This window comes from Protomyctophum parallelum (genome assembly GCF_964188405.1).
Source record: "Protomyctophum parallelum genome assembly, chromosome: 21".
Classification (NCBI taxonomy): Eukaryota; Metazoa; Chordata; class Actinopteri; order Myctophiformes; family Myctophidae; genus Protomyctophum; species Protomyctophum parallelum.
In genome coordinates this window covers 27,380,424-27,407,574 of record NC_139713.1, presented here as the reverse complement: position 1 = coordinate 27,407,574, position 27,151 = coordinate 27,380,424, and the positions used below count along the sequence as shown (strand labels likewise).

General features: G+C 42.0%; 3 protein-coding genes across 3 annotated transcripts in view; 1 reads left to right on the top strand and 2 right to left on the bottom strand.

The window, feature by feature from the left end:
• The window catches only part of tprn (taperin), a 28,686-nt gene extending 12,331 nt beyond the window's left edge, over nt 1-16,355 (top strand). The window contains exons 2-4 of the mRNA XM_083794116.1: nt 11,362-11,572; nt 13,844-13,968; nt 14,775-16,355. Coding sequence (XP_083650242.1) covers nt 11,362-11,572; nt 13,844-13,968; nt 14,775-14,837 — 399 coding nt within the window. The 3' untranslated portion in view covers nt 14,838-16,355. The remainder of the gene's footprint in view (nt 1-11,361; nt 11,573-13,843; nt 13,969-14,774) is intronic.
• alad (aminolevulinate dehydratase) overlaps nt 1-25,539 on the bottom strand; it is a 52,951-nt gene extending 27,412 nt beyond the window's left edge. The window contains exon 1 of the mRNA XM_083794119.1: nt 25,532-25,539. The gene's annotated coding sequence lies outside the window, so the exon portion shown is untranslated. The remainder of the gene's footprint in view (nt 1-25,531) is intronic.
• LOC310878923 (transcription elongation factor SPT6-like) lies at nt 22,785-27,107 on the bottom strand (the record flags this gene model as incomplete). Its single annotated transcript, XM_083793339.1, has 1 exon — nt 22,785-27,107. The coding sequence occupies one exon, from the start codon at nt 27,105-27,107 to the stop codon at nt 22,785-22,787; it is 4,323 nt and encodes a 1,440-aa protein (XP_083649465.1).
• Nucleotides 27,108-27,151: the final 44 nt, after the last annotated feature.

The window sequence follows — 27,151 nt, the reverse complement described above, 5'->3', positions numbered from 1 at the left end:
ATAGCGCAGAGAGCATGTAGGTAGGTGGCGATCAGAGAGGCCGCTCTATAAATAATAACTGTATTCAATAATTCTATTTATAGAGCACTTACAAGAACACGGTTATGGAATGCTTTACAGTACATATCGGCCTCCACTCCGGAACAGCCAGCAGGTTCAGGACTGCCCGAGAGGACCCCAGGCTACGCACAGGCCCATCAAGGGTTAATAACTCTCAAATGTAATTAGGGGCCAGCCAGGCCCATAAAGTGCTTTAAAGTTAATGAGTAAAATCTCAAAATCAATTCTAAAGCAGACAGGCAAAATAGGAATGTGTTCAGCTGCTTTTTAGTTAATAAAGCCTATTACTTGACTGGGTTCCCCAAATAATTAAGGCTCATTATTCAGTCTCTACAACAAATCTGTTTGCAGACAATTAGCCAATCCACAAGCTCATACTTTCAGCCTCTTATTTTCTCCCTAGAATAATGCCACTTAAAGCGTTCATGTTAAGGCATTAAAACCGGGAAAGGATCTGTGTAATTTTACATTTTTGCGTTGGCTGTTCAACAATAGCAGATATACAAGCTCACAGTGCCTCACTTCGTGCCGCACTGCGAGCAAGTACGTCTAAGACTTTTCTAAAATGTTCAAAAATAACTGTGTGAGAACTACTGATTTTAGAAGGCATTTGTAGAATCTGCCTCATGTCTCAAGAGACTTGTCAACCGTGTTAAGTAAATAATCTAGGCTGTTTATTGACAATAATTAGATCAGAAACATACTTGGCTCTTAACTAACTTACTGTAATGCTGCGTTCACGCGTACACATTCTCCCAAGTTATCTATCCTTAGACAACAAGACTGTGCCTCTCGACCTGACAGTGGTGGAGCTATTGCGGTTTGATTCTGGGCATGTCACTTTAGGTGACAATTCTCAAAAAATAACGCTTGTTCCTGCAAGAGGAGTGGCAAGTTAATTGGAGGCCTTTTGGCGACTGACAAGCATGTACACACGGTAAAATTACCAGAGAAAGTAAGATGGACCAAAAGGGACCCTCAAGGGCAGGGAGGATTTGACTGTGGCTATATGAGTCACATGAGTGGTGTGAGAAACCAACTCTTTTCAAGAACTGAATGCTGGTAAATTTGTGCTCATTGTAGTATGGTACTGGTAGTACTATTAAGGCAACCGGCCAGGTCCACGTGCTGCACAAGGTGCCCTTTTTTCACTTGAGCACCTGCCCCTCTAAATGTCTGCGCACGCCACTGCCGTTTGCAACAATTTAGGCTTAAGACCTCTTCATTGATATCTCTGTACAGAATTTCTCAAGTCATTCATCAAAACAAAATCAATCAAACGGGAAAAACATTTAATTTTGGATGAAATTCCCAGTTTGTTGCCTTGGTAAGTTGGTAATCGCTGGCATTCGCTGCTTCCTAACGTAACGTGGTGGGACAAAAGGGGGGTTTGTTGCTGTTAATATGCAATGCAAATGGTATTCAAATATACCAGCAAACATGGTTCATAAAATGTAGGCTAATCAGACTTTGTTTGGGTTGTTTATCTGAGATGTATGTAAATTTGTTGTTGGTTTGTCATGCATTTGTAGTTTTCATTAACATACCGTATTGCATGTTATCGTTGGCATGTTCTCAATTAACAACTACTCCACCCATTAAAACCGGGAACGCATCCATGTCATTTTAGAGTATAGTGTTGACTATAAAAAAATAGCAGATCTACAAGCTCACAGTGTGCCACTGAACATTTGTGATGATCATTGAATATATACATTATTTTAAAGCGAACATTTTTAACTCAAATCTTTGCTTCTGGGGGGTCCCTGGAACCAAATATTTTGAGATGGGGGTCGGCAGCCAAATGCGTATACATTTTGGGATTCCTTGACATGGAAAAAGTTTTGAGCATCACTGATGTACTTTAGCAACATAGGTCTTTCAGAAAGACATTTGAAGAATTGGCCACAGGTCTTACTGGGTTAAACCCTAGTTGACCGGGCCCCACCAGGGCTCTATAGCAGGTCCGCTAGCTAGCTATACCAAATTTCTCAGACGGAAATGAGCAATCTACAAGCTCACCTTGATGATGATGCCTTGTGAGGCAGGCTGTTTTTGTCAGATTTGTACATTTGTACAAACAATTGTCAATTCAAAAATGAATAATAATAATAAAAAGATTATAAAAAATGCTAAGAAAATATTTGGTGGATAGCAGCAGCCCTTTAGAATGAATGTTCTATTTCTGCCAGGCAGAGAATGGACTCTTATCATCCCACCTCTCTCTTTCTCTCAGGCCTGGGCTATACCTATATGGATCTTTTGCAAATATTTTCATCCTCCGTTAAAAAAAATATCCCTGCCCATACGACAAAGATACGTGTCCACACACAAACGCAGAAACACATTGAACACAGGAGAAAATCACTGCAGTACCACGTTTCAATTGTAGACTATATTATATTTATTTATATTTTCACTTACCGGTGATGTGCCAAATACATAGGCCTGTCATAATGAAGGACTATTAATAAAGTACCGCATTTTAAAAGCCACCTAAATTGTGAGTGGAAGTGGAACATGTTTCTTGCATTCTGTCAGCAATGCATGTCACGCTGTGCGTAAATCTCCAAATCCCGACAGTCACTCTCGATCTTCTCTTAATTTTAAGATAGCCTACACCCAATGGGCCTCAGTCTGTCTGTATTCGGTGTGCAACAATTAACCCATTAAGACGATTAATGGTTTGAGCTTAATTGTGAGCTTGTAGATTTTCAATATTTTTGCACGGCACCTTTATGCGACAGGTGCTGTAGAAAATAAAGTAGTTCATGGATTTTCGAGCGGTGCCTCTTCTCCATTACGCAGCTATGTGTGTCCCTATGTACATATGTATGTATGTGTGCGTGTCCCTGTGTCTGTCCGAGCACGGAAAGCTGCAACACGGTAACTCTGTCATTTCTCGACCATTTCGGACGCGGGAAGGCTTGCCCCTTGGGCGTGTTCCTGGGGGTCTGGATGTTCCGGGGACTCTCACGCTCAAAGATCTTTTCCAAATATAATCAAAGTACAGTACAGTACAGTACAGTACAGTACAGTACAGTACAGTACAGTACAGTACAGTACAGTACAGTACAGTACAGTACAACAATACATTTATAGTTGCACTGCTCAGTTCACACAGGTGTGATTTATTTCAATATAAAAATAAATTTTTTAAAACGTTTTTTTTAATATTCGATGAATCTAAAAAGTAATCAATAGAATAAGATAAGAATGATCTAATAATCGATAGTTACTTGCAGCTTTATAATGCTTCTCTCTCTCCTCTCACTCTATACCTCCTCCACTCTCCCGTTTCTCGCTCTCTCACTTGCATATCCATGGCGCCTGTCGCTACGGCAACGCAAGCCATGGCCATTCTATCCTGTCATTAGGATTCCAGGACAAGACACACACACACACACACACACACACACACACACACACACACACACACACACACACACACACACACACACACACACACACACCACACCACACTTTCATGTCTGTCTCTGTTCTAGTGTTGGCTTCTGTAAGATGACAAGTCTAGATGAGTCTTCCTTAACCCCTTATGTCCTATTTGATACTACGTTGTATGACTGTGTTGCACGTCAATGGCAAAAATAGATCTACAAAGGTCTCAACATGTCGCATCGTGAGTGGTTAAAACATGGTACCTTAATGTTACTAGTAGTGTGTGGAACTATACAGTAGTGCTGTGTTGTAGTACTCGAGTCATTAGCTTGTCTCGAGTCCGGTCTCGGTCTCAGCCTTAATTTGACTTGGACTTGACTCGGTCTCAGACCAAGGGACTCCGGACTCTTCCCCAACCGAGTCCACTCGAGTCACGAGTCACTACAATTCAATGAAATTATTATTATTATTATTATTATTTTTTTTTTTTTTATTTACCCACAGGTGCTCATTTTCAGCAACGCCCTGCACATAGAAACACACAGACAGACAGACACACACGCACACACACACACACATTAAAACCTGGGAGCTGATCAGTACAACCACAGTCTTATACTGTTGTCCACTAAGCAGCTCCAGGGGGAGCAGTTGGGGGTTCAGTGCCTTGCTCAAGGGCACTTCAGCGGTGTTGGGTGAGTGATGATAATCACTTCCCCACCCATATTTTTCCTGCCCGTCCGGGGAATCGAACCGGCAACCGTTCGGCAACAAGGGCGCTCCTCTAACCCTTAGGCCACCGCTGCCCCAAATTATAACCATAATTATGAGGGGCCCATTCACATTAACATTTTAAGAGAGCTGTCTGGTGCTTGACAGCTATCTTGTTAAGTAAAGGAGTGGCTGCTGCCTGCCCTCAGTGTTTTCTGTACCTATCAAACGAGGGGGAAAAAAATCTGGTCTCGACTCGGTCTTGCCTCCCGTCGGTCTTGACTCAGACTCGCCCACCCTTGGTCTTGACTTGGACTCGCTTAGGTGCACTCAACTACAACACTATTTGGAACTATACACATACACTACAGAAGTGCTTGGAACTATTGATTGCCCCATGGCAAGCATTACTACTGCATTCTTCTTATCTCTGAATACTTCTAAACAAATTCCAAAATCTGTAGGTTGGTTTTGACACACAATGAGTGAATATTTGATGTTATTTGTTTACATGTGATCTGCCACTGCTGTAAAATAACTGCCCCCCGATGGGTAGAACTCTTGCAACGGATCTCAATGGCTCTGGTCTCAGCCATCCCCCATTTTCTCCCCTAACATCCAGATTTCTAAGCATGCATACATGCTGAATACACTATGTTGCACACATTATGTGGCAAGTGGTTTACGCGGTATGCTTTTCTACATGCTGTCCTATCCTCCCCCCCCTCCCCACACACACACACACACACGCACACACACACACACACACACACACACACACACACACACACACACACACACACACACACACACACACACACACACACACACACACAGAGAAAACATAGCCAATTTACCAGCTCCCAAACGCATTGCGCTGAGATGCATTTTGAGCTTGTAGGTCGTCCATTTTTCGGAATCCTTAACTAATTTCAAATTTCTCTAAAAATCCTTTTTACCCATAAGACACCTCTACTTCTCAAATGCTACTACACTGTATACTATATACTTGGCCTTGGTCCTAACCAGTATAGTAACACACACACATGCGCTCGCACACATACGCAGTACACACACTGGCACATTCTGTTCCTACTCCAAGTTCAACCTACCACTGTGAAAGTAAATTCAGAAGCACATCTGAGTGCAGTGCACACCCACACACATCCTCCCACATGCGTACGCTTACACAATATTATGCTTTCTGAATCGGTAGTTCTGCACAAGATTTTTCAAAATTGTTCAAAAATAGAAGATGTACAAGGTTGCAGGGCATCACTTCATGCCACGCTGCAAGCTTGTACATCTGCTATTTTTGAATAGTCAACCTAAATCTTCTTGTACTATTGTACAAGAAGATTCAACACTTCATTGAACTAAAGATAGTTGATTATTCAATTGATCATTTGAGCTTGTAAATCAATCGGCTGTTTTTGCCGCTGTTAAAAGTATAAAATAGGCCGCCTTAAGTGGTTAATTAGACTAATCGATTTAGTCGATTATAAAAAATTAAGAAGCTATATATATATAAAATCAGTATTCTTTTTAATTACGCTTGCCAATTATTTGATTAATCAAGACAAAGATAGTAATATCAATAGAATAGTTTCTAATAAGATAATGGATAGTTGCAGCCCTCTGCTATTGTATAGGTCAGTCATTTCTACTGTGTGTGTGTGTGTGTGTGTGTGTGTGTGTGTGTGTGTGTGTGTGTGTGTGCACGCGTGCGTGTGCGTTGCAGCCCTCTGCTATTGTATAGGTCAGTCATTTCTATTGTGACTTGTAAGCTGTGTGTGTGTGTGTGTGTGCATGTCAGTTCAATAGGGACATCTTCTCAACCAAATGAGGACACACCATGTTGGGTGGCCTGGATAAATATTTCCTGGCACAACTCTCATCTTCTCCATGGGTCTGAGAGGCACACACACGACAACATGCTCTCTCTCTCTCTCTCTTATGTTAACCACTCTCTCTCTCTAATAGCTTAACCATGGCTAACCGTGGCCCAATCTTCAGCAACAAATAGGCGATCTACAGCTCCATCCCTGCTAGAGTGACATCATACTACATGATCTAATTTAGCTACAACACAATGAAGGTCGGTCATGTCACTTGTTGCTAGACCTCGTATTCCTGCGTTCTGCGGTGCCCCGGTTCACAAATCAAGATGTTTTGTACCGTACAACTAAGTCACAGTTACTTGGGTTTTATTCACAGTGGGCAGAACCTAAGTTGTATTATTTATCCGTTAGGCATGACTCTGAGGCCGATTTTCAAATGCCTTCTAAATCAATAGATCTCAAACTTTTTCATGATTCTGAATTATTCAACACCTTCAAGAATCTTCAAAAAAATGTTCAAAATGTTCTACAAGCCAACGTATAAAATCTAAAATGACGTGGATGCTTTCCTGGCTTTCATAAGTTATTTCAATCGGTGACAGCGCTGCCAGTGTGGATGTGAGTTTTGGTTGGCTGTTGCCTAACCCTTAAGACGGATCATGTCGGTCCCCGTCCGACTTTGCCCAGCTATGGGATATCTGAGACACACTTTGCCAGCGATGGGATATTGTTTTGACAGACTTTGCCAGCTATGGGATTTTAACGTTCCTCACAAATGCAGTGAGAGAGCATGTGAGAGCATTCACACACCCAACAACATAAACATTCACCTCACAAACACTTGACCTCCATGACAAATGTCTGCTAACCTGTGGCCATCAAAGTGTGGGGACATTGTTGTGAACCAACTGACCTTGAGCTATAGATAGATCTTGCCCACTGAAGTCCATATTTATACACTGAGCCCGATGGGTATTACTTTTCTATCAGTTGTGGAAGATTTTTTCAGACGAAACTAAACGGTTAATTCTTTTAACAATTCGGGCTCAGTGGGCACTGGGCAAGCTCCTTAAGTCTGATTGTTTAGCCCTTTGTGCTTTACCAAAATGCAAGTAAATAACAAGAACAATTAGAAATGGATAGAGAAAATTCCTGGGTTCTCTCTCTCTGAGAATAAGAGAGAGTACAACACAGACATAGGGAGAAACCGTGAAAGAGGAGGCAAGCCCGGCAGCTAGACTGATTTATTGATAAACTCTCCTTTGCCATCGAGTTGCTTCCTCCCATCACAGGATTCAGACTTAGCAAGGAAATGCTTTTGGTGGTATACAGTTTAGCAGAGAAACTGAAGTAGTTGGTTTCAGTGCTAAAAATTAATGCTTGCCTTTAAGAGGAGTCGGAAACACGCTGCCTGGTATAGTATTTACCACAGGTTTTAGTGTAGTCGGTAAAGTTCCACTATGGTGAAACTAGAGTGAGCGCATAGCATACTGTAGCTGCATATAAACATTTGGCTTGTGTTTGTCGTTGAGGATATCAAGTGGGAAATGTAGACTATACATTGCACAGAAAATGTAACTCTTGGATCTGAAAGAGGGTCTTGTTTTTTCTGGCTTTACAGTAGATGGCATCAGTGTTGCCTACTAATGTTCATTTATAGTTGTTATACCTTCAGCTATTAGTTGCAAAAGCTAGCTGGTTTTGACTTACCTGTGACTGTGTGACTGAATGGGCACACTGCGGTATCTCTGTGTTCATTTCTACTCCTCTGAGAGTGAAGGCTTGCATTTTCCAAAGTGCTTTCAATGTACAGCACTTTGTACAGCAGTGGTTCTCAAACGTTTTCATGTCAAGGACCCCCAAATGATATGTATTTGGCAGGGGGGCAGTCAGACAGATATTTCGTGAAGCCACTAAGGGTGCTAATCGGGACTTCCTGAAAGTTTATATAATGGCCTGTTGTGGCACTGTCATTGGGCCCAAAAAAACCCATAGCTCCATAGAGGCCCATGTATTTGGGCCCAACTTCACCTAGACTGTATTACCTTAATAAACATGGTCATGAATACTTTCTGCTTCCAGTCACTAGTTTAAAGTCTCATTTCTCATGTCATAATATTCTTTTTGGAAAATTATGGTCCCATTTATTAAAAAAATGACCATAAAGTCGCGTATGTTCTGAGGGGCGTGGCTACCGTTACAGTCTATGAACGGGAGCCACCCCCCGTTCAGTCAAAATAAAAACCAACGAAGAGTAAGGGGGAAAGTCACGCCTCGTTGTCTGGGCCAGCCAATGGCCAACTGGGCTCAAACGGAGCCAGCCAATGGCCAGCTGGGCCCAAACGGATCTAGAAATATGGCGACTTACAGTGCAAGGAATTACAGGCTTCATTTTACGTCCATGTTAGACCCGGGGAACGCTTTGTCCATATTTTTTACAGTCTATGGTATTTGGCCAAGGACCTCCCCATCTAAAAAATGTTTGTGCCAGCCAGGGACAAGATTTGTATTGTTAAAAGGTTTGAAAAATATTCCAAATTTGTAATTCTTTTGTATTTTTCCAGTTTTTCATGTGTCTATGAGGTGACAGTACTTCATTCAACCTGGAGTCGTTTTTATGTGCAATGGTGTATTAACTTTGTATTTGAAGAATGAAACCCTTGACAGTCAAACGGGCCAGTAAAATAAACCGTAATATAATGCTGGGAATGGATTCAGAATCATGAAAACCCCCCACGTCACATGCTACTTAAAGCATAATGAAATGTAGAACATTTCTCCTTATATTGGTTGTTGATGGTGCTGGAACTTTTAGCAGCTGTCAAAAATTCCCCTAGGGTGGTTGAATAGTGTGTGTGGTTGAATAATGTGGGATATGTTAGTAGACACCTTTACAAACACATTGGTGAAGAAAATTCTTGTATTACCGTACCAGATTTGACATTATTCTGATAATATTCCATGACTATAAACTGGTTTTGGCTTCTGAAGTTTCAGAACCACTGATTAATAAATAAGAATGCCCTACATTTTGTTATGCAATAGCCATTTCATGTACTCAAATTATTCACTTGTTTCAAATGTCATCAGTGAAAATAAACAATATTTTCACAGACAGACTTCAGCATTTGAAGCTCTTTGAAATCCTTTCGTATCTTTTGGTGCCTTTTAAGTTGACACAGATGCCAAACATCTGACATACTGTACTGTATGAGATTCACACGCAGTCCTGACACATGGAAAAGAAGTAAAAGTTTATTTTAGTTCATTGGCTGAATAATACATAACGTTGCTATCGGGCAGAAACCTTGTATCTCCATTTTTAAACTTTTTTTCCTGCATAAATGAATGCCCTTCTTCATCATATTACAGTGTCACACAAACATAGTACAAATAGCCGAACGATAAGCATTGCAATGCATTACAATGCATTCACAACACATTGTGATTTGTGAGCTTGTAGATATGCTACAGTATTTGGACCCCAAATGGACCCCCCTAACAGGTCCATTGGTTCCATTTGTACACTCTCAGAATTAAATTAAAATTAAAAGAGAAGATATCTTCTCTTATCGGGGTCACTGGCATAATGTTTTAATGGGGGTCTAATAAATCTGATCTAATAAATGTTGATTTGGGGGTCCTTGACATGAAAATGATTGAGAACCACTGGTAAATAGTGCATTTATAGTGCACTGCATATATCTAATGGTGCCTATCGTTGCTGTCTATTGTTCTGTATTCTGTACCTGGTCTTGCGGACCAGGTTGCACCAACATTTAGCTGCTTGTAGTACCTGTACCTGTATTAGTGAGACAAATAGTGACTCGGTGACAAATAAACCCCTCGCTATTCTTGAAGTGAATAGAGCTTGTCTCACCCCATGGATCCATGTTTATAGAGCACTGAAGTGTTGCCAGATGGACATGTCTTACAACAAGCTCTCAGATGATCTGTCACATTGCCAGAAGCCCCCACAAGGAAGCCCCCCCCCCCCCCCCCCCCCAATCTGACTGGGGGCAGCGCTGTGCATTTAAAGTGCATGTATGGCAGCTGGATTTCATGGACGCCACAAAATGCTGTGTCTAATAATGCTATCAGGTGCACATTGGCCTAATTTGGCACTTGTGAGAAGAGAATGAGGAAATGGTAGGAATGCGATAAACTTTATCAAATCGTGCTGCAGACAAGTGTGCTCATTATAAGATAAAGCTGTCTGCACTGCAGCATGATTCAACCGCAATAAGGAAGCAATAATTACTGTTAATGTTTGCCATGGTGATACTAAATAATACTAAATTGTTTATAGGGTCAATATAATTATAGCAATTATCTGGCCATCATCACGATGAGCAAATATGTACATTATCTACTGTAAAGGCATGTTACGGCCAAGCATTTTAATTGGTTGAAATAGCTGTGCTCAAATGAAATGTGCCTCATAACCATGCCTTTGATACAAAAATATCAGCACGTTTCCATAGTAACTGAGACGCTAATCTGCCTAGCTAATGTTGCTTTGCTTTGCTGGGAATATTCTGTGCATGTAACGAGTACATATATAATTATATATAATATAATATATATATATATATATATATAATTTCATATAATCATTATCAACATTAAATGCATGACATTTAGATCTTGTTGAATCATAATAACATTACATTTAGAAAAGACAGTCAACATCAATGCTGTGGCAATAATAACAGTAAAGAAGATCGTGTCCACCATGTGGATCCCGAGATCCACATGGTATCCACCTGAGATCCATTAAGACCTGACGAGCTGTTCCCAAACCTTTCCATGACCTCCAAAATGATGTATTTGGCTGCCAACCTCCATCTCAAATTGTTTTGTTCCAGGGACCTCCAGAAGCCAGAATAGTTGAACATGTTTGGTTCAATATAATATCTACATTTAAAGATTTGCACACATTTTCAAGATTTTTCAAAAAGACCAGATATACAAGCTCATAGCGTATAAAATAATTGTTAAAGTGGTTTACATCTAAAGTGATGCTTTCCCGGCCTTAACCCATTCTGGGCGGGAACCCCTGTTGGTGTTTTAACTAAGCATTATGTAATACTTTAGCTATTGAAAAATAACAGATCTACAAGCTCATAGCGTGCCACCGAGTGGCGCGCTACGAGCTTGTAGGTCTGCTATTTTTTTTTAATCGTGAAAATGTGGCACAAATCTTTGAATATAATTTCTTTCAGAAGACATTTTTTATAATTATTTTTATAATTATAATTTTATTTCGACGTCAGGCCTAAATGGGTTAATGGGTTTAATGGTTATATTAACAATTCTCTCTCTCTCTCCCCCTCCCTCCCTCTCTCAGCTGAAGATCTCGTTCAATGAGCCCAGCCTCAGCAGCACATATGAGTATCCGTCGGAGAGCTGCGTGTGGGACAGCGGAGACGAGGAGGACGAAGAGGAGAGCGTCAGGCGAGAGGGGAAAGTGGCAGACGACCAGCCCAGTATGGTGGGACGCATCCACATCCCCCGGCCCAGTTTCACCAGTTCACCCACTCACACCACCAACAACACTGGTGAGATGAGGACATACGTCTGCACTAGTGTAGGGCTGGCCAGGATATCAATATTATATTGATAGGTGTCGTCTGGGATTTTGGATATCGCGATATCGTATTAATCGTATAAGCCTTATTTTATACATTTAGAAATTGTCGATCTACAAGGTCACACAATTTTGATTATCGTCACAATATTGATATTTAGGAATTTGGTAGAAAAATATTGTCATATGATTTTTGTCCACATCGACAGCAATATAGTTTTACTTCTGAAAATTAGAAGTCGTTTGAGAATGTTGTTACGATTCCGAATGTAGAATATTATGTTATCAAAACAGACTACTAAAGCAGCTCATTCTAATCTAGATAGTGTAAAGGTCCTTACAGACTGGGAACTCCCTCTTCATCAACCACAATAAAACATACACGAGAAGGCCGTGTAAAGCATTGGTTCTCAAACTTTTTCATGTCAAGGACCCCCAAATTGACACTTATTAGCCCACGGACCCCCATTTGAAAATGTATGCCATGCAGGGACCATAAGAGAAGATTTTTACGGCTCTAGCAGTGACTCTCAAACAATAATTTCAAGGACCCCCAGTTTGACCTGCATTAGGCTACGAACCCCCATTTAATGGCATTTGTATCTATGGGACCCTGCAATTTATATTGTAAAATCAATGTTCGGGTCCATTTGAGTTACAGTCCCAAGGTTCCTAAGGATCCATAAGGGTTCCTAACTATCATTTAGCTGGGACCCCCTGGAACTCCCTTGAGGACCACTGGGACTCCACTTTGAGAACCACTGGTGTAGAGCAGCTGGTCATGAGTGATCACAGGCTGAGGCAGGTGGTTGCCAAGCCATTCATTCTCTCAATATGACAATAGAAAGAGGCAAACATTGTGAAAATAGTCGATTTACAAGCTATTGTAGTTCGGCTATTTTCACAATATGTATCTGATGAACTGAGTCAAATTAAATGTAGTGCCTACAAGTCCAAGTACTTGTCGGGTGGCGGGTCCCTATAGTTAATATTATGATCATTTTGGGGGGTCGTGGTGGCCCGAAAGGTTTGGGAACCCTTGACCTCCTAGACTCCTAGAGGAGCCTGATCAAAGCTGTTCACTTTCCACTGCAGTGCTGTGGAGGTGAGTGGGGGCATGTGCTCCCTGCAGCTCACTGTAGATGGCGCATGCATGCAGTCCTACTGTCCTAGGTGTCCTAGTGTCCATAATAACGCACCATGGACTGTTTATGCAGTGTACAAATTCTATGCAAATTGAAAGGGGTTAAAGTAGCGTGTACAAAGGACTGACCCCAGGCCAAACACACAAACAAACAGAGAGAGGAGAGGATAGTATGAAAATGATAGGAGTAAAGCATAAATAGAGTCCGCAAACTGTAAATGTAACTTGCTCCCAGTCAGTATTTTATTAACTTGTCAACAAGCCAAAAAAGGATGTTTTAACCACTTTCAACCTGTTGTGAGGTGTTCCTATGTTGGCACGTCACTATATAGGCAAACAATTAAAATCTATTGATATTACTTTTCTTCTTCCCAATAGCTAACACGCTCACACACGCATCAACACATTGTAAGCTTGTACAGTATTTTGCCAGTCAGTCTGAGGCAAGTAAATGGAATGAATACCGGATGACTCGCCCCGGTGCTTGCCCGTTTTTCCTCCCGGAATTGTCACCAGTGAGGGGGATAACTTTGTATTATGCTATTGGCTGTTTGTATTCTTTTTGGAAAAATATAAAAAGATACTCCTGTAGAAAGGCTATATTATTTTACTATATTGCCCTATAAAAATGTAGTATTATTTAGTACATGTAAGGTTTTGCACACTCAAATGGTACCTCGTCAGATAATCCCCACATAGCCTACAACAACTTCTGTGAACAGACTTCAATGTAGTAGCTTTTCATAAATTATATTTGTACTGCTGTCTGCTGTCATGAAAGTTTATAGTTAGAGAAATTCAAAGTCCAGCCGTCTGCTGTCCAGCCTCTCCCACCCCTCACTGGGGAAGATTCTGGGAGGAAAACAGAAACGGGCGAGTCATCTTTTTACCAATGGAATTACCCTTAGTCCCTGGATAACTGATTTATTGGTAATCTTGGGTGACACCTATAGGTCAGTTTTCAGTAGTGAAAGGTTCAGTGCATTATGTAGATTATGAAAATAACTGTATCTAATCAATTGCACCTGATTGTTATGGTGATATATGTTTTGTATGATCAGTAGTATATAATTCTGTGTTTACTTCTGCGTTCTTTAGACCTGTCAAGCTACGTTCCCAAGCATTCGGTGGACTTTAATGCCTGGCAGGAACACAAACTCGATGACCCAATTTACCAGGGGGACGCCAATTCCCAGCACACACAGATGTCAGAGGAAGTCATGGTAAAATATCTATATTTCATGGATTAATCAAGCTCAGCTGTCAAGAGTTTAAAGGAACACTCGGGAATTCCCAGTGCAATTTTGAGCTTTTTACTTCCTACAGTAGCTACTGGCTGTACCGTATGCACGCACACGACAAATAAAAAAACATCCATGTTCCATATTTTTGTCATCTGAAATGTTTTACTTTCAGTCTAGTTTTAGTTGACTAAATATCCTAAGATTTTAGTTGACTAAATTTACAGTTGATTTAGTCGACTAAAACATATTTTGCCAGGCTTTGATGCTGTCGTAATGCCTGATTTTCTACCAAAAATAGATCTACAAGCCGTGAGCATGTAGCTCCGCTGTTTTTGGAGCGTGACACCCTCACGCAGCCAAGCATAAAATGCCTTGTCTTAGTTCTGCTGGATCTTTTCTCCACTAGTCCCTCCCTAACATTGTAGTTTTTATTATGTTGACAGTATATATTTAGTCATAGTTTTAGTCATCATAGCTTAGTTTTTATTTCGTTTTCGTCAGTGAAAAAGGGTAGTTTTTACCCGCCGAAATTAACACTGGAATAGAACAGTGTCTCATGTACAGGGCTTATAATTGAGCACAATGATCCCCATGATGATATTCACCTGTGTTGTGTTTGTGTGGGTGCATTACTTGGCCTGGATAGTAATTAATTATAATTAATTAATTGCATTTCTATAGTTTAATTGAAATAAAATAATGTCTCCCTATTTTTACTTGAACCCTCAAATCTCTCTCTCCTCTCTCTCTCTCTCTCTCTCTCTCTCTCTCTCTCATATATATAGCTCACACCAGCTGATAGCTCGTCTCTGTCTGACTTCAGCAGCGAGCCTGCTCTTTACTTCTGATCTCTCTGGACCAAATAGAACTCCTATCTCCGAAACCAACCGCCACTGTAAGAGCCTCCTAGTCACACCTATCAGCACCAGGCCTGTCCCACTTCGGTCAACAACACCCGCAACAAGGATAGAGAAAAGCACATTTCCCGACCAAGACAAGGCACTGACTGTTCAAATCCAAAGCCCACAATGGCCAAAGGATTCAGAGCTTTCACATCCACTATCTCACCAGACAAACATCATTTGGAAAAGAACCTATGAATGCTGGCTTACTGCCAAAGTAGCAGGCACAAGAGACTAGCTTACGGGTGATTTATTCTTCGTCACGTGCCAAGGTCACGCACCCAAAATGGCTACAAGCTCGCAACGCGTCGCAGGTAGCCAACGACTCTTTGAATTCAACATCTTCAAGCCCATGATGTGTTAAACTCAACACGGTCGTTTGGTGATGCATCCCTTCTCCACCAATAATTGGTGGATATTTTCGGTGCGTGACACGTCGCACAATCAAGTACAAATCAGGGGTTATAGTCGAGCTGAAATGGTATTTCGTATCGTGGCGTATTTCCAAGTGAAACAGGATGGGATAGGAGGTGGTACATACACTGCAGCGTCTCAGTCAATCACAGCGACAGGTGGCGGGTTGGTTGAACCACATGGAGCTTTGGAACCTCCTGGGACGGACACCCACTGTCTGTGTGTCTCCTACCCCACCTATGGGCACTCACCTCGGGCATGGCAGCTACCATGACCTGACTGGAGGTCACCTCGGACCACAAAGTGAAATCTATCAAACTAGGCAGTGCTGAATCAAAGGTACTGTTGCTGCAGTACCTGTTTCTCGCAGACGTTTTTGGCCGTAAAATGAGATGTCTGGAAATGGTAGATCACTGCCGTAACTGTGTACAACACCACCCTCTGGTGTCTATAACATAATGAATCTTAGCTCTGTGTGGAAGATATTGCTTGTGATTGTGGTTGGTTGATTGCTGATGTAAGCGACTGTCATTTTGTTTACAGTAGAAAACATGATTTATTTATTTAATTTTTTTCTTTAGCACATCTATAGGAGCACAATATGACTGGGACAGGGATGCTTTTAATTTCAGCTCGACTTTAACAACCACAGTCAACGTCTGCCGTTCTGTGGCTAGTGTTGATTTCACTCCATTACCCCGACGCACTCCCCTTTGTCTTAACAACCAGACATTGATCTGTACTTGCAGACCTCAAAGAGCAGCAGGGCTGTTTTTCATCGCTATCCTGGGCAGTTAATCTGTCATCGTCTCTGCTGCTCCGTCATCAAATCATTTCATTCACTGCCTCACAGGCAGTGCACTCATCACTGCCTTGCTCATAGACAGCGCACTCTTCAAACTGTGAGACTCTGGACCGAGGAAGCTCGCGTCCGCCTGTGTTTTCCAACAAGCTCTCCTGTCTTTTCTTCGCCCTGATGCAGGGCCGGGCGATATATCGATATCATAATATAAGACTAGATATCGACTGGGATTTTGGATGTTGTGATATGGCATTTCTGAAATCTAAAATAATTGCCGATCTACAAGCTTGCGAGTCTGTAGTTTGGCTATTTTTGAAAATGTATGCGGGGAAAACGATATCGTCACAATATCGATATTGAGGTATTTGGTTTTTTTGTATCTATATCGCCCAGCCCTCCATCTTTCGTCTCCGAGAATCCTGCCGGTTTGCGAAGGCGAAAATTGGAGGAAAGACCGACTCAATGAAAGTCAGTGACCAAAAACGAGCAGGAAGCCACGAGTGCTTGTCCATAAGTAGCTCGCCATGGTGACAAAGTGTCAGTGTTAGCATGGAAACATGTCATTTCAGAGACATTCTCCAAATGTAGGTGCCGGAGGACCCTGTGCAGTTAGATGAATGGCGGACTTGTTAAAGAAAACAAAAAGACTTTAATAGTGAAAGGGTGCCACAATTGTAGTTCTTTGTCTCGTTTTCTTTTTTTAACTGCATGTTCTTTTTTCAGCCGACGGCTCTCTCTCTCTCTTTACTGTAATGCTTCTGTATGCCTTTTAGTTTTGTATGTATTTCTGGCAAACTATGCTGCATTCAAGCTGCTGGGTTTGGTTTGAAGCTAGCAGAACTCTAGAGTCCAATGGAAAGTAAACTTCAACACAGTCCACTGGATCTGGTAAAGATGTATGTCCTTAATTAGCAAAGTATACATTTTTTTATATACTTGAAAAGTGACCTTGGCCAATAATGTCTGTATGTCAGTATTGTGAATGATGCATACAACACAATATCAAATACATCTGGCAGAATGTTTCTGTATATAACTATGCTGTTTCCCATTTTCAAAATCACAATCGCATTATTTGGCTGTCAAACTATCAATTCTCCAATGATGGCTTTCTCTGGCACCTTGTCAAAGGAAAGGTAACTATATTTTTTCCCTGTGTTAAGTTGAAGTTTGCATGTCAGAGCAGCTCGTTTATAAAGGTATTTTGTATGGATACACTGCTGTTCGGGACGGAACTGGAAGGGGGCTCATGGACTATAGATCGGACGGCCCTTCTGGATCTTTTTCCAGTCAGACCTTGTGTACTTTCGCATTCCACAGAAAGTAAGCTGGTCCTTTTCAGCAACATTGATTATTGTTATCATTTCATAATGTGCTGTGTTTGCCGGAGTGAATGGTAGATTGTGTGTATGAGTGTGTGTTTGTGGTGGAAAGTTTAAAATGATTGTAAATGTAATCATCTTTTATGATTTTGTTTTGTATACAAGACTATTCCAAGTCTCAAACATTTTTTTTACTCGCAATGCCAATTGATTCATGTGTTTCTGTAATGGCCACCACTTGAGTTTGTTAATTCGTTTCATTCCCACATTTACTCCCTTCAGCCAGTATTGATGTACAGTTTCAATATTTATTACTTGCCTCTCTGGCATTATGTTTTTTTTAATTTCTCTGATCAAGTTAAATTGGTTTTGGTGGAATCGTCAACACGTATGATGGAACCTTCTGTCTGTATCGAATGCAATCAGAAATCTTTGTTTTAGCTGCAGTCTAAATTATATTTCTTTTTTGTTTCATTTGCACTGTCATTGATTTAGCTTTGTTTTGCACCTCATGGGAAGGAATGGAGTAATGTCTGATGTATACTTATACACGCCATTATCATGCACGGAAGTAGCCAATCTGCTTGCAGTGCAGTACGCGGCGAGCTTGTAAATTTACTATTTTTGGTGTAGGGCGTCCGGGCGAAACTATGTATGAATCAGGCTTCAGTGATGGGGAGTTTTGTCCAAAATAATAATTATATCCATAATTAGGGAAACAAAATTATGATGGCTGGGACAAAATACTTGAGAAATTGGTTTTGATAAAGTGGCACTTTATAGTGTTTGCATGTCTATAAATTAAATGGCTGACAAAATGAAAGTTTTACACTGCCCTATTGTTTTAATGAAGTACTTTTGTTTTGTTTGTTTTCCAAAATTGAAATACAACTAATATTGAAATACAACTCAAGTCATGATTCTTTTTACTTTTTTCCCCTTTTTTTTGAAAACCTTATGATTGTTGGCCATGTTGTCATTACCTAAATAGCTGAGTTTCAATCCAGGACTAGATTCAATCTGCTAGCTTCATTTTACCACCATTTGTCACAAATTACCACCCACAATTTTTTTTTATAAAGTATGTCTCTTTTTTTGCCAATTGAGACAATTTGTCAGATTTGTCAGTCTAGTTTTGTTTTTAATTGTATAATGGAGGCCTTGCACTGAATGTTAGTGTAGTTCTCTTTCTTCCAGCATGGCTGCCTGTAATTGTTGGTAACCACTTAGAAAATGCCTCATTTCCGTGTAGTGGGCGAGTAGGTACTAGGGCTGGGCAATATGACTTCAAATCCATATCACGATTATTTCAAACTCTGATTATATTTAATAATCTGCCGACTATAAACAGACTAATTGATTTAGTTGCTTATAATATATTTTAAAAAATATATATAATTTATATACACATATATACGACTCTTTTATGTTTTTTAAAACTGCTTCTCGTTTATTCAAATAACCTACATGAGCAAGATTAAGCTGGTAAATGGTTCTAAATATTGATTTCAATGTATTTTCGGTTGATTGCCCTGCCCTAGCAGGTACAGAAAGGCATTGAAACTACTGTTCCACTGTGACTTTGTTTACATTACAACATCAAGTAATCAGACTGGAAGCAGTCGTAGCTTAGTGAGAGGCTGTCTGGTAATCACTGGTTCGCCTCCTGGCCCGCCCAGTAATACATCTGCCACCAGCTGGGTGAATCTGAAACTGAATTTGTCCTCTGCAGTATTAATTAAGATCTCCCCCCATTCCCCTCAGACACCAAGAGATATTTGATATATAAATATACTGTATATATCATATATCAGCACATAGCAATTGTTTTGCCGAAAGCAAGCCCTGTTTATTCCAAAATTGCGGATGTGCATTCTAAGCATTAAGTGAAAGACACCTTTTTGGGACCCAGAAAACCCTTACTTGGTCCTGCTATTTGAATGGGGCTAATGATCTGACCAGCCACAATCATCTGCGCTAGTTCTCTCAAGCGTTTAAATTTCCAGGACCCCCATAACTCGAGAATTAGACCTGTACGGGTCCAATTGGACCCCCCAAAGGAACCCTGAGGGTCTCTGGGCCCGAGAACCACTGATCTGTGCGAACTGCTGCCCTGCAGAACCCAAGTCCCTTTAACTTAAGAACTAGCAGTCTACAAGCTTCAAAATAGCCCATCTACGAAGCATGAATTAGGCACAAGTCGTTGCCTCTACCTCTCGTCTCAACCCTGTTTTGGGTTTCTATGGACTCTTGTCATCGATGCAGTAGATAAAAGAGGCAGACCTAATCTTCTACTCCGTCACACGAAGATGTCTCTTTCTGACAAGAACTGATCTTTGACATTGAACATCAGTTATTTTCAGTAAGCAACACTGTCATGCGATGGGTAGGATTTATGAATTGATCTTAACTATTTAAACCCTATGTTTATTTGACCAGGGTCTATACTTGGTCCCTCTGTTTTTTTCCCCCTCTACACCATATCTGTTTTGCTTCTAGTGTTCATGGGGTTAAAGCTTAACCACTTTAACCCTCGCATCTATATTCTGTAACATGAGCCAAGAATAACTGATCTACAAGCTCTTAACGTTTTTGGCAAAGATGTGGTGTAGAGGGGGGCGGCTGCTGTCCAAGTACAGAGCCAACTCAGGTCCAGTTTACTACGTCTAGACTCTAGAGCAGTGGTTCCCAAACGAGAGCAGATCTACAAGCTCTCAACATGTGAGCTTGTAGATTGACTTCTATTTTAACAAATTCAGAAGGACCACCCGGTCTCTGCCTTGGGCTGCACTATTTTCCTGTCTGTTCCTGTTGAGAAGTAAAATGTATGTCATACCGTAGTGACTATAATGGTAGAAGGTCCATATTATACTCCTCTTTTACTTGTATGTAAATCTGCATCACAACAGATGTGCTTACTGTAAAAAAGAAAAAAGAAAAAAGAAATGTAGCCTACTTGTCAATGATTTGGGCAACAAAAGAAAAAAGTGATGTCACACTTGTACAAAGTAAAGCTCAATAAATAGACTTGAATATGTGTGAAGCTCATGCATGTGTAACTTTCATGGACAGTATGTGACCACTTTTGTGCCTTTTTATTGATGTTAGTGAAGATGGACAGGAAAGAGAGGGGGAGAGACATGCATGGGACTCGAACACGTAGCACGCTGTCAGGCCAGAGTCTATGTGGCAATGCTTCAGGACCACTTGGCCAGCCAGCGGCCCAGTATGACCACTTTAACAGATTGTGATCTATTTCATATGAAAAGTGCCACTTCTCACTGAGACGGAATACAACCACCCCGATTGTGTATAAGTGATATTGTATTAACATGCTCTACCATACAGATTGGACAATATTACATTGTTTTATTCACAAATAAGTCACACCCGTGTGAAGTGAGGGGCGCTCTTATCATACGTCACTCATAATACATCATCTCATTCTGACCAATCACAATTTGCGTTCTCACTTTTGTCTTCAATGTTTGTATTTACACACTTTTGTCTTCAATGTTTGTGTTTACACCGACCTTCACAGCTGGACTATGATACATAGTGAGGCTTTAAAGGACCACTTCACCACTATTCAACCTATCTTCATATAATTGGTCCTCACGATAATGATAAAATGCCACAATTCTTTTTTCCTACTAGGTCAGTGTAGGCACTTCAGAAACCCGTTCTCCAGTGACATCATCGATGGAGAATCCAAGCTAATAGAAACTGCAGGCTTTGTCAATTTAAATAAGTATTTTTCTAATAAACGGTTAATGAGTTGTGCATCATTAATATCCATCATATTATTAACATACCGTTAGTTAATTATTAAACAATTCTTCTCTGACCCTCCAATAAAAAGGACAGATTCAATCTTCATCTAGCCCAACCTGTTTTAAATTAACAACCTGTTTCAAATTAAGTGGCAGTATACCTCCTCTAATCTGGGCACAAAGTGATCTTTAATTCTTTATTTCTTTGGCAGATTAAATAAAACATAGTTTTCAGTATAATAGTCATGTTTGATTTCCCTATATGTACGTAATTTTGGTTTGCTCCAGATCTCTTTTTCCCAAGTATGTTTGACCTTATCAAAAAGTATCTCCCTTAGCCCCCCACAATATTAACCTGATCCAATCCAAGAAAAACATCCTCAATTCAGAGCATATTACGCATGTCCTCTACGCATGGTCCATTCTGTTGTTTGTCCCAATTAAATACTTTCTTTGTTAGTCAAGTCTATTATCATTCATGTTAACTAATCTGTTCCACAACCTGGTAGTGCAGATCGACCTCTATATTAAACTCTTTAACTGATTAATTGCAATGTATGAGCAAATAATTGTGGCTCAACCAGTCAATCCAGTACACTTTCTGAAATTCAAATTTTCTGTGGAAGTTCTTAATCCGACTTCCCAGTGAATGACAATGACAAACATTGACGTGTCAATACATGACCAGGTCATTTAGTGCACTGTTCCTCAAAGTAGTGGTCGATAAAAACAAATTCAAATTCAATTTGCTGCATTACTAATATGCATTGTCAGGGTCCACATTCAATACCTTCATGGTCCACCAGTGCTCCACGTACCATCAGTTGAAAACCTCTGATATATGGAGATCCAGTTGTCCAGAACTAGCGATTCAAACAATATGCTCATATATGGGCATAAAGCGAACATGGACTGACAGATACAGAAATCTCCATATATGGCCATAAAAGGTGCACAGCTAGGTGCACATAATCTGACAGACAATGCCCCTTTAAAATGTCCTATTCTGTGCCTGGCTGATCGTAGTTTTACACAAAAAGTAAGAACATTTCAACAATGTTTATCCATGTGAAAAATAAACAAGCCTTAGAATTCCATATTAACGCTTTTATTAAAATTATCAAAGGTCAACAAGCAGTATAAAACCAGATATAACAATTCAAATGATAACTGAAGTTGTTATTGTTGACAAAAACTTGCAGAGTGACATATTTACAGTTATGTTTACTATATACAATATTAACAATACACACGTAATATAATATGAATAACCGATGCTGAGGAAGGAGACATTTCAAAAGAACATACTGTAGACCGCCGCGGTGCGTAACCGATCCTAAAGTATGAGGTTATTTTTTTAAATATGTCTCCTTCTTCTTTCATAGGAGGTATTAAATGGAAGAGGAAGGAAGCAGATGGCCACAAGGGAATCCTATAGTCTGCTCCCTCCCCTTTAGCCCCTGATACTGAATCATTCGTGAAATTTACATTTTTCGTTTTCTCAACAGTATGAATTATGAAGGCAGAGGGATCAACAGCTGAGTTGCTTACGCTGGACTGGACTTTAGCAGCTGTTGTGGTGTTAACGGCGCCTGTTTCCTGGACAAGGTGTTGGTGGTGGCCTTGTTCTGCTGCTGCTGTTTGGGGTGATGCCTGGTAAGGGCTCTCGGTGATAGTGGTTCTTGAACCAATTGAACAGTTCCTTAACTGTAGGGAACATGTGAGAGCGATACCGCAAACCTCTTGGGGTGATGCTCACGTAGTCTACCAATGGTTTCGAACGAGGCTGGTAGCCCAGCATGAACTTACCTGGCAGATCTTTACAAGCCGAAATAAGATATGGAATAAACCTGGGCTTCTCCCTCTTCTTATTTATCAACAGCTCCTCCATTTTCTTCCTGTCTCCTCCATTGCATTCCTGGAAGTGTTCGTGCCACATTAGATCCCGAGCAAACCCCGCCATTGGCTCAATGTAGCGAACTGCAATCTCATCCAGATCGCCAAACTCCTCTGTATTGATCCAGAGCTTGCGTCCCAAGCTTAAGGTGTTGTCCTTGTCCTCCTCTCTGACACACACATGCTGGTGAATACCTTCCGCCACCTTCCAGGTCACAGTAAGGTAATTCCTTCCTTTGCTGCTGGGCCTGATGACCAAGTCTCCCTGGTCCATTGACTCCATCAGCTCCTCTGCCTGCTTGAAACCAATATTGTGGAAGTTGGGATGAAAGATCATACGCTTTAAATGGGGCGTTTGCTGTTCTTTCTTATTGAGTTGTTCCTCGTCCTTCTGGTCCTCTCTGTCCATGTCGAAGTCATAGTAGCTGTCCTTGGGGAGCTTCCACTGGTTCCTCTTGTCTATCAAGTCGGAGGTGCGGCACGTCAGTTCAACGCTGAACTTCTCCCTGTTGATGTTCATGATGCGAGAGTAGACCATCATCCCCTTCTTGATCCTCTCCTCAGGGTGTTTGATCACCTTGTCGCTGAGGAAATTGGTGTAAATGAATCCCTCCATGCCATTGTCCAACCTAGTCCGAACACCAATAGCCTTGCCTGGACAGGACCTGTTGTCAAAGTGGTTCCACACCTGGTTGACTTCAGGGAAGTCCTGCAGGCATAAGGGGCACTGCCACAGGCCTGTGACCTCATTACGATCGGCCTGGCCATATCTCTCTCGTGGCAAATGGTGGACAATGTCTTTTACCACACTGGTGATCAGCTTTCCTATATAGACGGTCTCTGGTGTCTCCTTTGTGAGCAGGTAAAATATCTGCTCAGTGTTGGGGACTTTGCAGGGAACTCTCAAGTCGTTGTACCTGCAGCTCAGCTCAGCACGGATGTCATAAAGAGTGATTCCCTTCTTGCCATAACCCTGTCTCTCCAGCTCTTCTGCATAGGCGTCCAGATCTAAATCTTTGAGATTCCCTGAATTCTTCAGGATTTCCTCCACTGCTCCAACCATGTCGGCATCCTCTGCCGACCCATCATCCATGGCGTCTGCAGCCATCTTCCGAGCAAATTCGTACGACTCTGGGTGGATCCGGGAACTATCCAGAACCTCGATGTATGAGTCTGTGCTGTCGCCAAGGGACACAGTATCAATCTTGATGAAACCGGCACAGTTGATGTAGACCGTGGGCCCCATGTGACACAGGGTTTCTAGCTGGGTTCTGTTATCCAAACGAGTGTTTTTCTGCTTCAGAATCTTGAGGAGGTGAGAGCCTTTCCTGGGTCCAAGGCCACACACATACTGGACAAGGCTCTGGGTGTAAGGATGGGTGATGGCCCTGTTCATGTCTACTCCCACCTCGTTGACACGGTTAATGAATTCACAGTGCAGAGCATTGAGCAGTTCCTCTTTCCCTACGTTCTCCTGTAGTGGGTGAAATTTGAGGCAGAGGATGTCCTCATCACTGCTGCAGACATGAGCATACTCTGACAGAGGATCTTGCATCTTCCTAGCTATGGACACAGCCTGTCGCAGCAATGGTGGGAAGTCTCTGAAATCAGACTCAGACTTTTTGCTGTTCATGTACAGTGTAGCCAGTTCATTGTCGACCAGCTCCACTTGCACAGGGGACAGATACGATTCTTGTTGAAGCTCACTGATGGTCTTCTTGATGTCCTCCATTAACATGTAGGCATCTCTATTCTCTCCAGCAACTGCAACCACATGAGGTTTATTGCTCTTCAGAAAAGTCTTCAGGTTTTGAATATCATTAGCCTTTTTCACCCTCTCATCTTCTCTAAAGGAGTTTGTCCTCTTCTTTAAGTAGGGCAGACGCAGGAAATCAATCACCTCTCCCTCACCATTGATGAGAGCACAGAACACTGGTGTGTCCCAGCTAGGGGCATAGGCGACTCCCAGGACTCGGAAGCCTTTGCCTTGGGTCTTCATCAGGTTTTTCACCACCTGCTGATCTGACCTGTAGGGAGCCACCTTCAGCCAGTTGTACAACCGCCTACAGCAGGACCTGATAATGTTTTCCTTGGCCTCTGCAACAAGCTTGTTCTTGAGTTCCTTTGACAACTGAGGGTAGAGGAACTGGGTGAGGGCTCTGTCTATAGTCAAGGCCCACTGCCTGTTCCATTCTTGCACCTGGTGACTGAATCCCTCCCTGTAGTAGAATTGTTTGATCTCATCAGAATATGTCTGAGGAGGATGCCCTTTGACACCAATCATATCAATACCGATATCTATGGTGAGCAGCCCCTCCTCTTCAGCCAAGCACATCTTAAGGAATTCATCCCCGTTCAGCTGTTTCACAGGCTTGTTCTTAAGGTACTTAAAAGAGTAGGAAAGGTGAGCCTCGTCTATCTCCTTTTTGCCTTTCTTGGTCGGCTTGATATTGATATTTGCCCTCTCCTGGAAAGTCTGCCTGAGAACATGTTGAATTAAGGGCTCTCTGGCGATCTGCACTGCCACCATGTACCTGGTCCCTTCAAGCACTGCCTCTGGAGTTGGGAACTGTCTACACACGTAATCTTTGGCCAACTCCATTGGTTCATCTGAGAATTGCTCCAACTCGTGGCGCTGGTAGTGGTCTCGCAAGTTTTCTCCAAACTGCTCTGGTGTTAAGCCAAATTTGTTGGCCAAACTATGAAGTCCCACACTCTGGCAGATGCTGTACATGTCCCTGTGTGAGGCCTGCTTCAGATCCTTGTGGCAATTCTTGCCTACTTTCACAGAGTTCTGCATCTTGGGGATGTCTCGGCTGTAGTACAGCAGGAAGTGCTTGTACACATCCCTCAGTTCGTTGACGGTCTGGACGTCGTTCAGTCTCTCCATGTCGGCGGTATCCAGGGGACGGATGCCATCGGTCAGGGATTTGTCAGGGTTAGCAGTGATCTGCTCACACTGGTAGGACTGCATCCTCTGGAAGAGCCTCATCAGGTTCAGCTTGCGGTTCCTCAGCTGAGTCCACTTCTCATCCCACTGCCACACCTTCCACAGGTCATTGATGTTTAGTTCTGGTTCCACATACTCCTTCCTGTAGAACGCTATGAATGGAACCTCAAAGTGCTGGTTCCTCATCAAGCCAAGGGCCTCCTTAATCTTTGCAATTGTTGCCAGGTCTTTTTTCTTCCATCTGAAGTTTGTGGTCCTTCCTCTGTATAGGTAATCCGTGCTCTCCTGCATGGAAATAGCTGGGGTGGAGAAGCCGTGTCTAAAGATCCATTTTGCCTCCTCCTCCAGCTCGTTATCCTCAGCAAATTTCACAGGGACTGTCCGTAGCTGGAACCTCTCAGGCATGTCGGTGCAACGGATCTCTTTGTCCTGGTGGGTTATGTAGTTTCTCTCCAGCTCGCTGGGCTCATAGAACTCGAACACGCTCTGTCTGCCCTGCCGCCTCTTGGTCTGCTTCGTGGGCCGATCCCAGCCTTCCTCATCTTCCTCCTCTTCGTCCTCCTGGTCATAGGTGTCAGTAAAGTCGAAGCCTCCACCAAATATCTCCTGGGCCTCCTGCAGGGCTGGATCAGTGACCCCCCTTGTGACAGGTTGGCCGTCATTGTCCACGATGAAGTCATCCATGTCTGACTCCTCCTCCTCCTCCTCCTCCTCCTCCTCCTCCTCCTCCTCATCATCTCCCTCTTCGTCATTGAAGCCTTCCTGATCAGGCATATCAACGATCTCTCCCTCTTCAAGCTCCACCTCGCCATCCCTGTCACCAGCAAAGATCTCATCAGCGATCAACTTCTTCAAATCATTGTCCTCTTCATCATCGTCCATTGTTTTCACGCGTTTGTATTTATTTTTCCTCCTTTTCATTTTAACACCCGTGTTCTCCTCAATGAGGTCCAAATCATCGTCATCTAGTTCGTAACTGCGTTTTTCCCGTCGATGTCTGACTTCATCCTCTGAGTCACTAACTCTTGAACTCACACTCCCTGCCTCCCTCTTGTCCATCTTGTCACTATGTCGCTTTATTCCTGGAGGCTGGCTAACAGGGG